This window comes from Bufo gargarizans, chromosome 5, assembly GCF_014858855.1.
Source record: "Bufo gargarizans isolate SCDJY-AF-19 chromosome 5, ASM1485885v1, whole genome shotgun sequence".
Lineage (NCBI taxonomy): Eukaryota > Metazoa > Chordata > Amphibia > Anura > Bufonidae > Bufo > Bufo gargarizans.
The window spans coordinates 217,522,103-217,539,820 of record NC_058084.1 but is presented as its reverse complement, the minus strand read 5'-3'; the positions used below and the strand labels follow the sequence as shown (position 1 = coordinate 217,539,820).

Genomic DNA, 17,718 nt, shown 5'->3' with positions numbered 1-17,718 from the left:
AGAATTGCCCCATGTCGGCGATCGCGGCAAACCGCAGGTCAATTCAGACCTGCGATTTCTGCAGTTTCTGATCCCCGCAGTCCCTGACCGCGGGGATCAGAAGCTTTAGTATTTGCAAAATATAAATTTATCCCCCCCCTGCACCCCTGAGTGATTTTATCCGGGTGGGAGGTGCAGGGGGAGGGGTGCGGGCGGTGCGGCAGGCGGGATCGCGATCCCCCGCCCGCCTCCCATTGAATAATCGTTGGTGTACAGTGGGTATACCAGGGTGCCAGCACATTGCTGGCACCCTGGTATAAACGGCTGACATCGGTGATGCGATGTCAGCCATTTAACCCTTTCCATACAGCGGTCCGTACGGACCGCTGTATGCAAAAGGTTAACAGCTCAGGGAGCTCCCCCCCTCTCCCATCGGGGGGCTGCTGTGCCTTTGCAGCCCCCCGAAGGGAGAGGGAGAGAGCCCCGTCCTTACCCTTCCCCGTCTGCGAAGTTGTGGCTACAACTGAGCAGACGGGGAAGGTTCCCATGGCAACAGGACGCCTTCTCAGGCGTTCTGCTGTCCATGGTGCTGAACAGATCTATGCTAAAGGCATAGATCTGTTCAGTGTAAGTAAAATACAGTACAGAACCCTATATAGTGTTCTGTACTGTATTAAACAGACATCAGACCCACTGGATCTTCAAGAACCAAGTGGGTCTGGGTCCAAAAAAAATGTGAAAAAAGATAAAAAAAATCATACCCTACCCAAGATAATTGCCCAAAAACTGAAAAAACTATGGCTCTTAGACTATGGAAACACTAAAACTTGATTTTTTTTGTTTAAAAAATTAAATCATTGTGTAAAACTTACATAAATAAATAAACAAAAGTATACATATTAGGTATTGCCACGTCCGTATCGACCGGCTCTATAAAAATATCACATGACCTAACCCCTCAGATGACCACCGTAAAAAAAAAAAGCCATTTTTTGTCATCTTGCGTCACAAAAAGTGTAATGGCAAGCAATTAAAAAGTCATATGCACCCCAAAATAGTGCCAATCAAACTCATCTCATCCCACAAAAAATGAGACCCTACTTAAGATAATCGCCCAAAGACTGAAAAAACTATGGAGACACAAACTTTTTTTTGTTTTAAAAATGAATTCATTGTGTAAAACTTACATAAATAAAAAAAATTGTATACATATTAGGTATCGCCGCGTCCGTGACAACCTGCTGTATAAAATTACCACATGATCTAACCTGTCAGATGAACGTTGTAAATAACAAAAAAAAAAAAAAACGGTGCCAAAAAAAGCTATTTCTTGTTACCTTGCCGCACAAGAAGTGTAATATAGAGCAACCAAAAATCATATGTATCCTAAACTAGTACCAACAAAACTGCCACCCTATCCCGTAGTTTCTAAAATGGGGTCACTTTTTTGGAGTTTCTACTCTAGGGGTGCATCAGGGGGGCTTCAAATGGGACATGGTGTAAATAAACCAGTCCAGCAAAATCTGCCTTCCAAAAACCGTATGGCATTCCTTTGCTTCTGCGCCCTGCCGTGTGCCCGTACAGCAGTTTACCACCACATATGGGGTGTTTCTGTAAACTAAACAATCAGGGCCATAAATAATGAGTTTTGTTTGGCTGTTAACCCTTGCTTTGTAACTGGAAAAAAAATATTAAAATGGAAAATCTGCCAAAAATGTGAAATTTTGAAATTGTATCTCTATTTTCCATTAAATCTTGGGCAACACCTAAAGGGTTAACAAAGTTTGTAAAATCGATTTTTGAATACCTTGAGGGGTGTAGTTTCTTAGATGGGGTCACTTTTATGGAGTTTCTACTCTAGGGGTGCATCAGGGGGGCTTCAAATGGAACATTGTGTATAAAAAAAACAGTCCAGCAAAACCTGCCTTCCAAAAACCAAACGACGCACCTTTCAGTCTACGCCCCGCTGTGTGGCCGTACAGTAGTTTACGGCCACATATGGGGTGTTTCTGTAAACGGCAGAGTCAGGGCAATAAAGATACAGTCTTGTTTGGCTGTTAACCCTTGCTTTGTTACTGGAAAAAATGGGTTAAAATTGAAAATTAGGCAAAAAAATGAAATTCTCAAATTTCATCCCCATTTGCCAATAACTCTTGTGCAACACCTAAAGGGTTAACGAAGTTTGTCAAATCAGTTTTGAATACCTTGAGGGGTGTAGTTTATAGAATGGGGTCATTTTTAGGTGGTTTCTATTATGTAAGCCTCGCAAAGTCACTTCAGAGCTGTAGTGGTCCCTAAAAATTGGGTACATACACACATACTTTTTTTTACTGCAGGATACAAGAACGTGGTGTGCTGCATTTTTGTATATTTTATTTTGTACCTTATATGTCAAATAGAGGCATAATAAAACATGATGTGAACCCACCCTTGTGGCAATAGTTTGGGGAAATCACTTTCCTGTTCTGGTATGAGAAACTCAAGTGAACTGCACAGAGATCTAATCAACCACATTAAATGCCTTTGGGATGAATTGCAACCTCTGATGTAAGCCAGACCTTTTTGCCCATCAGTGTCTGAAATTATTTTTGGGCTAGATGGGCACAAATGCCCCCCACGAACACACTTTTCCCAGAAGAATGTCGGCTGTTACAGTGACAGAAGGCAATGAATTCCATGTTAAGGCATATGCTTTTGGAATGGGATGCCCAGTAAGCTTATATGAATTTAATGGTCACGTATCAGCTACTTTTGGCTACATAACGTGTCTCTAAGGAGAATTTAATATTTCAGATGACTCGATTTAAACACATAGAAGATCATCATAAAAGACCAAACTCTTACCATAAAGTTATTGTTTTTCCCCTTCCTTTAGGACTTCAGTGGCCAGTTCTTCAATGTGCTTCCAGGCAAACGCAACGTGATTAGATTCAAGCGTTCGGACACATACAGCAAACCGTAGAATAAACTTCTCTCCTAAACAGGATGGGACTAAATGTATTTTCTTTAAAGTATTTATCTTTTGAAGAAGCGATTTGTTCAATGTGTTCGATCCCTAAATAAAGAAAACAATTGGTTGAAAAAGCTCAAGGTTTGTTATATATTTAATTCAATCAACCAAATCTGATTAAAGAAGAAGAGATCGGCAACTATGCAATCAAGAGAAGGAGGTGGTGAGTTAATTATTTTTTATTTATTTTTTTACCCTCAATTGACCTACTAATCATTCTGTATTAAAGAATGCTATTATTTTCCCTTATAACCATGTTATAAGGAAAAACAATACAGTGAATAGGCTGTCATCTTAGCAACCATGCGTGAAAATCGCACCGCACTTGCTTGCGATTTTCACGCAGCCCCCATCACTTCTATGATAAACGCACAATATAGAGCATGCTGCGATCAACGCACAAGTGATGCGTGAAAATCACCGCTCATGTGCACAGCCCTATAGAAGTGAATGGGTCCGGATTCAATGCGAGTGCAATACGTTCACCTCACGCATTGCACCCGTGTGAAAATCTCGCCCATGTGAACCCAGCCTTATACAGAGCCCACACTTTAGACTCTAGAGATATTATCATTGGGAGCTACACATCTGCTGAAATCAAGACAAAGCATGCTATATGCAAAGTGCAGGACAATGCAGAAAGGAGGGAAGATGAAAGTCTAGTACACATTTCTTCTGCATGCCATGTTGTGCATTTTCATGAATGTACAGTATTATCTGATGATATTATAGCCAAATGAATGCTCATTGCCTTTAAGAGGAAATCAGCTTGAACCAAAGTTCTGTTATGTGGCTGAAGAGGCCAAGATGAGTTGATGGCAAGTTCAGTTTATATAAGAATCATTCTGAATATGAACGAACATTGTATTTTAAAAAGTTATTGCTAAAAGATATGTTTATCTATGGGATTATACTGGTTTCTCCAGACATGTCTGTCTGAAGGGAACAATGTTGTTTCATGGCTAAGCCATAAAAAGATAAGAATGTATATCTTTAAGACACATCTGCTGTGTGGGGTCCAATTCATAGAATTATAATTATATTCTATATATTTCTGTATGGTATATTTATATTTGCAACATATTTTAACCAATGATTCATATAATGTGTTATTTAGGTGTAACAATGTATCGATATATATTGTACCATTTATGTGTCATTTGGAGTGTATCCTGTAGAATATGCAGAAACACTTTAGTAAGTTTCTGGTAATTGGATTTCTGAGAAGAGTTAAATGTTATTTCAGATGGTAGTTATTCATCCATGTGGACAAGTAAAGTATACAAGTCCCGATGCCGAGTAACAAGGCCATTGTACCATTAACATATATTCAAAAAGATAGGAGAAGACAGTGACTCCCAGGAAGTCTAGGTTATGAGTAATTAAAAGTGTCAGGAAGAGACCTTCCTTAATGATGTATATTGGAGAGGTTAAGACGGTCATGTGAACGTATTAGGTATTTGGAATTCGTGTTTAAGGTTGTGATATTCATCTGCAGTACAAAAGTGCCATCTGAAAGCAGATGGACAATATTATATTATTTTACCATATGTTTTATACCATATCAAGGGTTAATATGACATCATTGAGTTATTAGCATATGAAGACACCCACCTTACCAGATTGGAAATCCCTAATCCAGAATTCTTAGATAAGGTGGGATTAATTACTTGTGTGCAGAGCATCAGCTCACAAACAAACTCACAAAAATCTAAAGAAAAACTCAAAAGGATTTTTTGGCTACTAGGAAAGTTCTTGAGAACTGGTCCCATCTGAAACGGTCTACCTCTGACCCGGTAACTTATACCGTGCTTACTGCTCGTGATCTTAAGATATTTCTCTCGGTATATAGCCAAAAGTCCAAATACTGTGGGAATATATAGTGTTGGGCACCTCCATAATGCTGATTATTCTCTTAGCAAAGCTGCATATTGTTAATGGAAGATCTGACATTTGAAAAGAGGACTAACCCTTGGAAAGTTATTTTCCAAAGTCTGATTGCCAAGCTGGATATTTTGTTGTATTAATATCATATTTTTGATTGGTCATATGGAAACAGGGATAAGATTTAGTTTTCCTATATTAATCCGTGTTTTTTTATTATGGCCTGTTTGGTAAACAGAAGATCCTAAGTTTCTCCTGGTATATAAATCATTGGTCTGCTTGTTAAAAGTATAGCATTGACATTTTGTGATAGATACATTTAAAGGGTACCACTTCTGTATTCGGCGCAGGCAGTGAAGGCCGTGCTCCTGGTGCCGGCTTCCTGACTGCGCCTGCCCCGACTAAGTCACAGTGAGGAAGCCGGCACCAGGAGCGCGGCTTTCACTCACTGCGCCTGCATCGAATACAGAAGTGAACGGCGCAGGCACGGGATTTCCCCAACGATGCATGGAACTTGGACATCAATCAAGAGGAGCTGGGCGGGCAAAACGGAGGACCTGGGCGGGATAAAGGGTGAGCAGACCGAGCCTCTAGGTGCTGAATCTACGCCCACATAGCATCTAGATGCTCATTAGCATATTTTAAAAGTGTATATTTTAGCAGAACGGCTGCAGGGACAAATGTAAAAAACACACTTATGTAGTGCTGACATTAGCACATCGCTAATGTCAGTCAGCTACATAACAGTAATTCTGATGGTAGAAACCCTTTAAGTTGTACTGTGCTGGTGTGGCATATTTAGGGTATTATTTTACAGCTTCATTGTTTGTCTTTGCGATCATATTTATTTTATATATTTTTTTATTGAAAAATGTTCTCTTTATTCATCTCAAGAGACACTTACAAAAATAGGAAAGACAAAATGCATACATTTATGGAATAGACGGCTCTACCGCTCAGGACAATGATCGAGGTGCAGAGCTGCTAAAACTGACTCACCCAGTCAGGAGTAGATAATGTGAAAGAAAGAGCAAGCAGACACACTCTTATTTGGGTCACTAAATTAATTTATTTATATAAAATGGTTGTAAGGTATATTTAAAAATGTTCAATAAAATATGGAGATGGGTGGATTATCCTTCAATGGTTGCCAGCTGGTAGGGAAGAAGGTGTGGGAATTTGTAGGTATGGATATGAAAGACCGGAATTAGACTTACCGGTAATTCTGTTTCCATGAGATCATCACGACGGCATACAAGGAGATTGACCCCTGACCTCTGTAGGGGCAGGAACAGAGAAAGGTTAAATACCCTCCTCCCACCACCTACACCAGTGTTTCCAAAATCACACAGAGCAACCCGGTGGTGGAGAACAGTAAAAACAAGAAAAAAGGTATTACTCCATACCTTCTAGAGACCTGGGTAGGTCAAATAATTTGAATCAAGGGAGGGAATAACGTGCCGTCGTGATGATCTCATGGAAACAGAATTACCGGTAAGTCTAATTCCGGTCTTTCCATAGCATCATCACGACGGCATACAAGGAGATATAAAAAATATATCAGTCAAGGGGGGGCTACAGCCTGGAGGACTTTCCGCCCAAAGGACAGATCAGATGATCTGGAAAGATCCAGGCGATAGTGCTTTATAAAGGTATGAATGCTGGACCAAGTGGCAGCATGACAGATTTCCTCCAGGGAAGCCCCAGCTCTCTCAGCCTGAGAGGAGGACATGGCCCGGGTGGAATGGGCCCTAATGTGGACTGGACATGTAAGATTTTGTAATTGATAACAAAAACTAATAGTTTCTTTGAGCCATCTGGCTATAGATGACCGGGAGGCTTTCTGGCCCTTAAGTCTTCCTCCGAAGAGAACTAGTAGGCTGTCCGACTTCCTAAACTTTTCCGTCACAGTGATATAGTTTAAGACTGCCCGTCTAACATCCAGAGAGTGAAATGTGGCTTCTTTGTCATTAGCAGGGTGTTGACAGAAGGAAGGTAGGGTAACTTCCTGGCTCCGATGAAAATTTGATACCACTTTGGGGAGAAAACCAGGATCCAGACGGAGAATTAATCTATCATCTAGAATACGGAGGTAGGGTTCCCTGATCGATAGGGCTTGCAATTCTCCTACTCTGCGGGCCGAAGTTATCGCAATCAAGAAGGTAGTTTTCAAGGACCATAATTTTATAGGACAGTCAGACATGGGTTCAAAGGGCGGTAAGGTAAGGCCTGTAAGAACGATGTTCAGATCCCAGGAAGGGACGCGAGCGGTGATCGTTGGGCGGAGCCTCGTCGCTGCCTTGATGAATCTTTTGATCCAACGATGACCGGCTATATCTTGGTCAAAAAAACAAGCCAGGGCTGAGATCTGGACCTTCAAGGTAGAGGGCCTAAGTCCCAGATCTAGACCTCGCTGTAGGAAGTCCAGTATTCTTTGGATGTTAGGTTTATGTAAATGTGGCGATTCATCCCCACTCCAAGAACAAAAACGTCTCCAGATCTTAAGGTAGATTGCTGACGTTACCTTCTTCCTGGAAGCTTTCAGAGTAGCAATAACTTCGTTTGATAGTCCCTGAAGTTTCAGGGTTTGGGACTCAGGATCCAAGCTGCTAATTTCAGAAACTGCGGGTTTGGGTGCAGAACTGGGCCCTGCTGGAGTAGGTCCTCCCGTACCGGAAGGGGCCATGGATCCTGTAGAGAAAGTCTCTGGAGAGATGAGAACCAACTTCTCTTTGGCCACAGGGGAGCGATCACAATCACCGTGGCCTTGTCCTGGAGAACTTTCTGCACCACCTTCGGGATTAGAGGAAGTGGAGGGAAGGCATAGCATAGATTCCAATGCCAACGGATGGCGAAGGCGTCTAATGTATGAGGCCTGTCCCTGGGGTTTAGGGAACAGAATGTTTCCACTTTTGAGTTGGCCCTGGTGGCGAACAGATCTACGTCGGGCAACCCCCATTTCCTTACCACTAACCTGAAGACTTCTGGACTTAGAGACCACTCTGTGTGATCGATCCTGTGGCGGCTGAGAAAATCTGCTTCTTGATTTAGTATCCCCCTCAGGTGAACTGCCGATACAGAGGCCACCTTCTGTTCTGCCCAGGCAAAGATCTTTGTTGCCAGCGCCTGAAGGGTTACGGACCGGGTTCCCCCCTGATGGGAGAGGTAGGCAATGGCTGTAGTGTTGTCCGATAGCACCTTTATATGATGATGACACAACATCTCCTCTGCCGCCCTCAATGCTTCCCAGACTGCTCTCAGCTCCCTGAAATTCGATGATTGGGATCTGATCGAATCTGGCCAAGTGCCCTGAAATATACGGTCCCCGACCTTTGCGCCCCAGCCGGACAGACTTGCGTCTGTTATTACCTGCAACTGGGGAGTCTTCTGCCAGGGATTTCCCCGGGATAGGTTCTCGTGGTTTTTCCACCAATTTAGGGACTGCAGAATCCGAGATGGAGGATTTACTTGGCGATCTAGAGAGGATTGGCACCTGTTCCAGACACTCAGTATCCAGGACTGAAGGGGTCTGAAGTGTATTTGACACCAGGGGACTGCCGGAATACAAGATGTCAGCAGACCCAGCATGCTCATCGCCTCTCTGATAGAGCAAGATCTTCTCTTTTGAAAGGACCTGACCTTTTGTTGGAGAACTGATATTTTGTCCCGAGGTAGGAACACTGCTTGCTTTCGGGAGTCCAGGATCATACCTAAGAAACGAACTTCCCTTGAGGGGGTGAGGACGGACTTTTCCTCGTTTACGATCCACCCCAGGTCGTCTAGGATGGAGAGAAAGACCTTCAGATTTGAATTGGTTTGGTTGCGACTTTCGCTGACCAGAAGGAAATCGTCCAAATAGGGGATTATCATGAGTCCCTGTCTTCGGGCGAAGGCAACCATCTCTACCACCACTTTGGTAAATATTCTCGGGGCAGACGAAATCCCGAAGGGAAGGGCTCTGAACTGGTAGTGATGGACGTTTCCTGATATATCCTGGATTGCAAACCGGAGAAAACACTGGGAGCTGGCGTGAATGGGAATATGGTAATAAGCGTCTCGCAGGTCTATAGTGCACATGAAGACGTCTTTGCTTAATAGAGGGATTGTAGATGTTAGGGTCTCCATCCTGAATTTCTGATAACGGATGAACTTGTTTAGAGGTTTCAGGTTTATGATCGTCCGAAAGGTACCTTCTTTTTTTCTGATTAAAAATAAAGTTGAATAAAACCCCTTGCCTCTTTCTAGAGGTGGGACCGGAGAGATTACATTCATCTGAAGAAGTTTCTGGACTCCTTGCCAAAGGTTCGTTTGGAACCGTGTCAGAGAAAATTTGTTTGGGGGTCTTGAAGACCACTCTATCTGATAGCCTGTACCGACTACCTTGGAAATCCAGGGGTTCTGGGAGATGGATTCCCATGATCCCAGGAATCTTGAGAGTCTTCCCCCCACTCCGGCGTCATTGCTTATCTGAAGGTTTCTGCTGGGAGAAGGACTGACCTCTTCCTCTTCCTCCTTTTGGGTAACTCCAACGCCCTGATTTCCCTTTTCCCCTGTAGCTCCTTTCTTGACCCGAGGGGGGGCGAAAAGGATACCGACGTTTGGAAGGGCGATCTTCCGGAAACCCCTTCTTCTTATCCGCGGCCTTCTCTAGGATCTTATCTAGCACCGGGCCAAACACGTATTCTCCGGAAAAGGGGATGGAGCAAAGCTTTAACTTAGATGTCTTATCCCCCGACCAACACTTCATCCAGAGGGCTCTCCTAGCTGCATTGGAGAGTGCTGCATCTCTGGCGGAGAACCGAACTGATTCGGCAGAGGCATCCGCCAGGAAAGCCGTGGCCGACTTTAAAAGGGGGAGAGACTCCAGAATCTGCTCCCTAGACGCTCTGTCTTTAATATGAGTTTCAAACTCTCCCAACCAAAGATACATGGACCGGGCGACTGAAGTAGCCGCAATATTGGTTTTAACGTTAAACATGGCCGCCTCCCAGGATTTCCTGAGGAGACTGTCCGCCTTACGATCCATTGAATCTTTGAGTTGGGAGGCATCCTCGAATGGAAGGGACGTCTTTTTGTTCACTTTGGCCACCTGTACATCAATCTTGGGAATTTCATTGAAAATTTTAGATTCCTCCGGATCAAATAGCAACCTATTTTTGAACGTTGCCGGGACTCCCAGTCGTTTTTCTGGGTCTGTCCACTCATCAAGGATCATATCCCTAATGCTTTCATTGATGGGAAACACACGGGTCTTCTTAACCCTCAGGCCCCCAAACATCTCCTCTTGTACCGAATGGGTACGTTGTACCTCCTCCACACCCATGGTCGACCTTACAGCCTTCAGAAGGTCGGACATTTCTTCCGTAGAAAAATAATATCTACGTCCATCGTCTTCTGAGTCAGAGACTCTCTCCCCCTCCTCCCAAGACTTAACAGAGTGGGCACTTTCCTCCGCAACGACTTCTATATCAGAGGGGGATGGGGATCTAGCCCGCTTCTTCTTTGGTTGCGGCAAATCGGGGGGATTAGCGGACAGGTGGGCCAGGGATGAACGGATCTCCTCCTGAATCATAGTTTTTAACTCCTCTTTTAGGGAGGGTGCCTCATCCCGTACGATATTTGAGATACAAGGCTTGCACAGTTTTTTGGGGTAGCCGTCAGGGAGTCTACTAGAGCAGGAGACACATTTGAGTGACTTCCCCATCTTTTTCGGGGTTTCTTTTGCCTAAAAGAGATGAAACGGCAAGTATAAGGGATATGGCCCACCAAGAGGAGGGTGGGGGGAGGGGGGGGGGCGGGGTGGATGTAGGAGCCTGCGCCCTGCCGTAGCTGCACTGAGCATGTAGCAAGAGCCCGCTCCTCCTCCCCCCCCCTAATATCATCGTGGGAGAGGGGGATCAACAGACTCCCTGACCCATTCATAAATACCCCCGAAGGGGACTCACAGTTAGAAGTGCTGGCGGCGGCTCAGCTCTGGGGGACCGCTCCGGTACCGACATGGTCGCCTCTTCCGAAAGGTAAGGGTTCCGCACCGTGGGGGACCGATCCTGGGAGCGTTTGTCCGGAGCAGGCCTCGGTTTTTAAATTAAGCTCCACGCTGCCGCCACTGACGTCACTTCCGGGTCGCCGGCCGTGACGTCAAACATATGCGCCCAATGCGCCGGCGCGCACCCAGCTGCCGCGATGATGCCGGAAGGGAGACTGCGCCAGGGAACAGGCCCCGAAAATCGGGACGAGGTAGAGCCCCACACCCCTGCCCAGCGTTAGTACTGGACCGCGGGAGGGCAGGGGGACGCCATGCAGGATGCCGGCGATTTCTTAAGGTATCCACGCTGAATTCCAAGCTTCATCTCCCTGCATACAGGGAGACCTTTCTCTGCCCTGTCCTCTGTAGGGACAGGAAACACTGGTGTTGGTGGTGGGAGGAGGGTATTTAACCTTTCTCTGTTCCTGCCCCTACAGAGGTCAGGGGTCAATCTCCTTGTATGCCGTCGTGATGATGCTATGGAAATATGCGCTATGAAGATGATGCGCTGGGAGATGTAATTATATGGATAACATTTTATGAATAAAATTGTGTGCGCTAGAGAAAATGATGCGCTAGGAAAACAAAACAAAACAAAATAATGATGGTAGTAGCAATGTCCTTATGGGTAGATAAGACTATCCATAAAAAAGAAAAAATATATAAATAAAAGAAATAGTCCGTAGTTTTGGAATAGTCTGTATAGCTCCTTGATCTAAGGTAGTCTTATTGTTTTATAATATTATTCTCTAGATGATTAAAAGATTGGAAAAATACGCCTTAGGATCCGTGTTATTCCATAGAGGGTACGTGGTGTGACTCAATTATATAGGTCAATTGTGATTCATACAGCCGCAGACATATGCATATTGTATCCTAGGTTGCTATAATATTTATTATGTGGTACTGTGGGATTAAGGGGTGCTCTGGGCCTGGGTGCGGCGTCCCGCACTTTCTCTGGCTGCAGAGGTCACTTTCCCTTCACCCAGCGTAGTATTCGGTCCTTTAGCGGTGATTTGTTCTCCCTCGGCGGCTGTCCTGGATCGGCGGTGTCGCTCGTGTCGCTCGTCTGTGAGGTGACGTGACAACCTACGTCACCTCAGACGCGCGAACCACGCCTCCCGGCGTCCCTAGCAACACGAGCTACACCGCCGATCCAGGACAGCCGCCGAGGGAGAACAAATCACCGCTAGAGGACCGCTAAAGGACCGAATACTACGCTGGGTGAAGGGTAAGTGACCTCTGCAGCCAGAGAAAGTGCGGGACGCCGCACCCAGGCACAGAGCACCCCTTAATCCCACAGTACCGCATAAATATTATAGCAACCTAGGATACAATATACATATGCATATGTCTGCGGCTGTATGAATCACAATTGACCTATATAATTGAGTCACACCACGTACCCTGGAATAACACGGATCCTAAGGCGTATTTTTCCAATCTTTTAATCATCTAGAGAATAATATTATAAAACAATAAGACTACCTTAGATCAAGGAGCTATACAGACTATTCCAAAACTACGGACTATTTATTTTATTTATATATTTTTTATTTTTTTATTTTTTTATGGATAGTCTTATCTACCCATAAGGACATTGCTACTACCATCATTATTTTGTTATATTATTTTGTTTTCCTAGCGCATCATTTTCTCTAGCGCACACAATTTTATTCATAAAGTTTTATCCATATAATTACATCTCCCAGCGCATCATCTTCATAGCGCATATTTCATATCCATACCTACAAATTCCCACACCTTCTTCCCTACCAGCTGGCAACCATTGAAGGATAATCCACCCATCTCCATATTTTATTGAACATTTTTAAATATACCTTACAACCATTTTATATAAATAAATTAATTTAGTGACCCAAATTAGAGTGTGCCTGCTTGCTCTCCTTCTTTCACCTAATTAAAAAGCGCCGTTTTGGCTTCTGGCAGTTTAAAGCTGACAGATCCCCAAGGATCCACAGCTCAGGCTGCTCCTTTAACATTGAGTTCCACGGCACCCCACCCCCTTGACAGTGACCTCTAAAGTACCCCCCTTAACACTGACCTTCATAGGTTACAGTCCCTCTAACTGTGACCTCCACTTACCCCTTTAATAGTGGCCTTCAGAGTCCCCTGCCCACTTACGGGTCCATTCACACGTTCGTAGAATGTGTCCGCACCTGTTTCTGCAATTATCTGGAACGGGTGCGGACCCATTCATTCTCTATGGGGCAGGAATGGATGCAGACAGCACACAGTGTGCTGTCCACATCCGCATTTCCGGAGCAGCTCTGGGAAAAAATAGAACATGTCCTATTCTTGTCCGCAATTGCGGACAAAAATAAGCAGTTCTATGGGGGTGCCGCCCGGATGTATTGCGGATCCGCAATACTCTACGGACATGTGAATGGGAGTGATGGGGAGCTATATATTTAATTGATGATTTGAATCACCGAGTTTTTAGTTTAGGTATATGGATTGGAAATGGTGATTTATAATTAAAATTTAACTTTTATTGGTTATATATAGAATAGGGTCCCTATGTGTTTAGTTTTGATATAAAGAAGGTGATGATAACACAGGATACACAAAAAATAATAAAAAGGTGCACAGCCTTACCTACGGAGTAGTTGATGTTCGGCAGCACCTAAAGTAACCAGTGGTCCCACCGTTAGTGGGTTTGGGGTCCTCTGGCTACTGTTGATGTTCGAATAGCACTTGATAAGCTATAAATTAACGCAATTAGGGCTGGGCGGTGGTGTAAATGCATAGGAGGTACCTAGACAGCCCTAGATAGTGGGTACTATCATGGCCCTTACGTCCTAACCACGGAGCACCCGTTCTAATAAGAACGACCCCGTCCGGAACCTTACCCTTATTGCTACTTGGCCCTATTGTGCCCTAGTGTAGCTAATCCCTACATGCATGTTTCGTAAAAACACTCATCAGGGGCATATAGGCACACATAAAGGGGCAATAAAGCATATAGTGTCCGTCTTGATATAATGATCAACACAGTTATGCTTGATAGTGATTGACACAAATGATACCTTAAAGTGGTAATCTCTTGTCCAGACTCCACTTATGTATCTGGGCGCCTTGTTCACCTCATGGTATTGAGGCAATGGTGAAAGGATGGCCTGGTGATGGTCACGTCCTTCTCCTAAAGCGCCACGGTGTGTCCTGAGGCCGTGATGTAGCCTGCTTGCTGGATGCCGGGCGCTTCTATTTGAACATCAATCCGCCTCAGAAGGAGGCTTGGAGCGCAGCGTGATGACGTTGTGGTATATTCGCACGCATTCGCACGCATGCGCAAACATAATTTCGCCTCAAAAGGAGGCTTGGAGTGCAGCGTGATGACGTCGTGGCATATTCACGCGCATTCGCACGCATGCGCAAAACAATGTACTTAGTACAGCTAGTGTCCTCTCAGGTAGAGGCTCGATGCGCAGCGTGGCGACGTCAGCGGACCTGCCGGCGCCGCCGCGCATGCGCTGTCTATGCTGTAAGTGGAGAACACACATACCAGCACGTTGAGGAAGAGTTACGTCATTCCTACTGGCCTGGAATTACGTCATCGGCCCGAGACGGATCCATTCCTATGGCCAGTGTTTTTGTGGGTTGCCTAGTAACCGGGACATTGTGAGGCAGCCATTATCATGACACCGTCTATAGCAAATACGGTGTATTTAAAAGTGGCATTTTATGCAATATTATAAAAATAAAGGTTTCTGGTCGGTATGGTTCGGACACGCACGCAGGGGTCGCAGCACCCAGTTTAGCAATTCCTCTCTATGGGGAGATGATCCTTTACAGGATCCTCAACAGTCATTAATAACATTTTTATTTTTTGTCCTACGGGTGATCTTAATTCTTTTTAGTGGCATGTTTTTGAGTTTTAAATTGGCATGCATATTCGATATCGTGTATTTGGGGTTTAGAGTGAGCTTCTCATGTTAGTATATGGGGCTTATATAGTGGTTGTCAAATAAAACATCCAAAGCATAGTTGCTCATTTAACCCTTTCGGGGCTGCGGTACGTAGGGTATGGATCCAACGTGCTTCGTGTTGTAGGAGCACGCGATCCCAGTCCCCTCCCCTCAGTGGTGGGGCCACGACCTCGATGCCCATAGCTTTAATACTTTCCTGCCCATAGCTTTAATAGATTCCTCTCCAGGGGTTACCCCGATTCAGTATTGAAGTCAGCATACCAACAGGCACTTGCGGCATCCCGCACTGAATTACTGGTCCCCAAAAACAAACCTCCAGATACTAGACAGAAGATCAGAGTAATTGGAACTTTTGATGAGGCAGCCAGTAACGTCAGAAATATATTTCAAAAACACTGGCCCATCCTAATGATGGATCCAGATATCAAGGAAAGGATTTTTGACTATCCCCAGATAACCTTTAGGAGGGGGAACAGCCTCAAAGACTTCTTGGTACATAGCCATCACAATCCAACTACAAAGGGCACTTGGTTGGATCGTAGACCACTAGGATGTTTCAGGTGTAGTGGCTGCATAGCATGCAATACGGTACAAACAGGCAAAGAGTTTGTTAGCATTAATTTACAGAGGACCTTTAAGATCAATGACTTCATAAATTGCCGCACTAAGGGAGTCATCTATAGAATCACCTGCGAATGCCCCTTGGAGTACATTGGCAAAACTAAGCGCGAACTACGCCGACGCATTGGCGAACATCTGGGGGATATTAACAACAAAAGAGATACAGCAGTATCACGCCATGTACATGAATACCATCATGGAGACCCCCGAAGTATTAAAGCTATGGGCATCGAGGTCGTGGCCCCACCACTGAGGGGAGGGGACTGGGATCGCGTGCTCCTGCAACACGAAGCACGTTGGATCCATACCCTACGTACCGCAGCCCCGAAAGGGTTAAATGAGCAACTATGCTTTGGATGTTTTATTTGACAACCACTATATAAGCCCCATATACTAACATGAGAAGCTCACTCTAAACCCCAAATACACGATATCGAATATGCATGCCAATTTAAAACTCAAAAACATGCCACTAAAAAGAATTAAGATCACCCGTAGGACAAAAAATAAAAATGTTATTAATGACTGTTGAGGATCCTGTAAAGGATCATCTCCCCATAGAGAGGAATTGCTAAACTGGGTGCTGCGACCCCTGCGTGCGTGTCCGAACCATACCGACCAGAAACCTTTATTTTTATAATATTGCATAAAATGCCACTTTTAAATACACTGTATTTGCTATAGACGGTGTCATGATAATGGCTGCCTCACAATGTCCCGGTTACTAGGCAACCCACAAAAACACTGGCCATAGGAATGGATCCGTCTCGGGCCGATGACGTAATTCCAGGCCAGTAGGAATGACGTAACTCTTCCTCAACGTGCTGGTATGTGTGTTCTCCACTTACAGCATAGACAGCGCATGCGCGGCGGCGCCGGCAGGTCCGCTGACGTCGCCACGCTGCGCATCGAGCCTCTATCTGAGAGGACACTAGCTGTACTAAGTACATTGTTTTGCGCATGCGTGCGAATGCGCGTGAATATGCCACGACGTCATCACGCTGCGCTCCAAGCCTCCTTTTGAGGCGAAATTATGTTTGCGCATGCGTGCGAATGCGTGCGAATATACCACAACGTCATCACGCTGCGCTCCAAGCCTCCTTCTGAGGCGGATTGATGTTCAAATAGAAGCGCCCGGCGTCCAGCAAGCAGGCTACATCACGGCCTCAGGACACACCGTGGCGCTTTAGGAGAAGGACGTGACCATCACCAGGCCATCCTTTCACCATTGCCTCAATACCATGAGGTGAACAAGGCGCCCAGATACATAAGTGGAGTCTGGACAAGAGATTACCACTTTAAGGTATCATTTGTGTCAATCACTATCAAGCATAACTGTGTTGATCATTATATCAAGACGGACACTATATGCTTTATTGCCCCTTTATGTGTGCCTATATGCCCCTGATGAGTGTTTTTACGAAACATGCATGTAGGGATTAGCTACACTAGGGCACAATAGGGCCAAGTAGCAATAAGGGTAAGGTTCCGGACGGGGTCGTTCTTATTAGAACGGGTGCTCCGTGGTTAGGACGTAAGGGCCATGATAGTACCCACTATCTAGGGCTGTCTAGGTACCTCCTATGCATTTACACCACCGCCCAGCCCTAATTGCGTTAATTTATAGCTTATCAAGTGCTATTCGAACATCAACAGTAGCCAGAGGACCCCAAACCCACTAACGGTGGGACCACTGGTTACTTTAGGTGCTGCCGAACATCAACTACTCCGTAGGTAAGGCTGTGCACCTTTTTATTATTTTTTGTGTATCCTGTGTTATCATCACCTTCTTTATATCAAAACTAAACACATAGGGACCCTATTCTATATATAACCAATAAAAGGACATGTGAATGGACCCCAACAGTGACCTCCACAGTGCCTGCCCCTTTAACAGTGACATCCACAACGGCAACCCCTTTATTAGTGACCTCCATAGTACCCCGTCTCCTTAACGGTGATTACCATATTAATGATCTGTAGCAAAAAGGAAGCTGAGCTGTGATTGGTTGCTATATGCAACCTGATGAATATCCAGGGTAACTGCCACAACAGACAATGGCTCCTATAATTTGGTGGTTAGGTTACTAAGCATATTTTTTGACAAATAATGGGAAAACGCGTGGTGAAAATTTCCACTCAAAAACATAGTCTATTACGTTCCCTGAGTCACAGGAGGTGGCTGTACAAAATTTTGTGATTGTAAATGCGACAGTGCAGATTCCCTTAGCGAACTTACACACACACAT

The 17,718-nt window shown here is 44.8% G+C and overlaps 1 protein-coding gene across 5 annotated transcripts in view; it reads right to left on the bottom strand.

Moving 5' to 3' along the window:
- Positions 1 to 2,830: 2,830 nt before the first annotated feature.
- Positions 2,831 to 17,718, bottom strand: part of LOC122938153 (aromatic-L-amino-acid decarboxylase-like) — a 270,020-nt gene continuing 255,132 nt past the window's right edge. For all 5 annotated transcript variants that reach the window (XM_044293489.1, XM_044293491.1, XM_044293493.1 and 2 more), the window contains one exon: positions 2,831 to 3,034. In XM_044293489.1, the coding sequence (XP_044149424.1) occupies positions 2,831 to 3,034 (204 nt within the window). The remainder of the gene's footprint in view (positions 3,035 to 17,718) is intronic.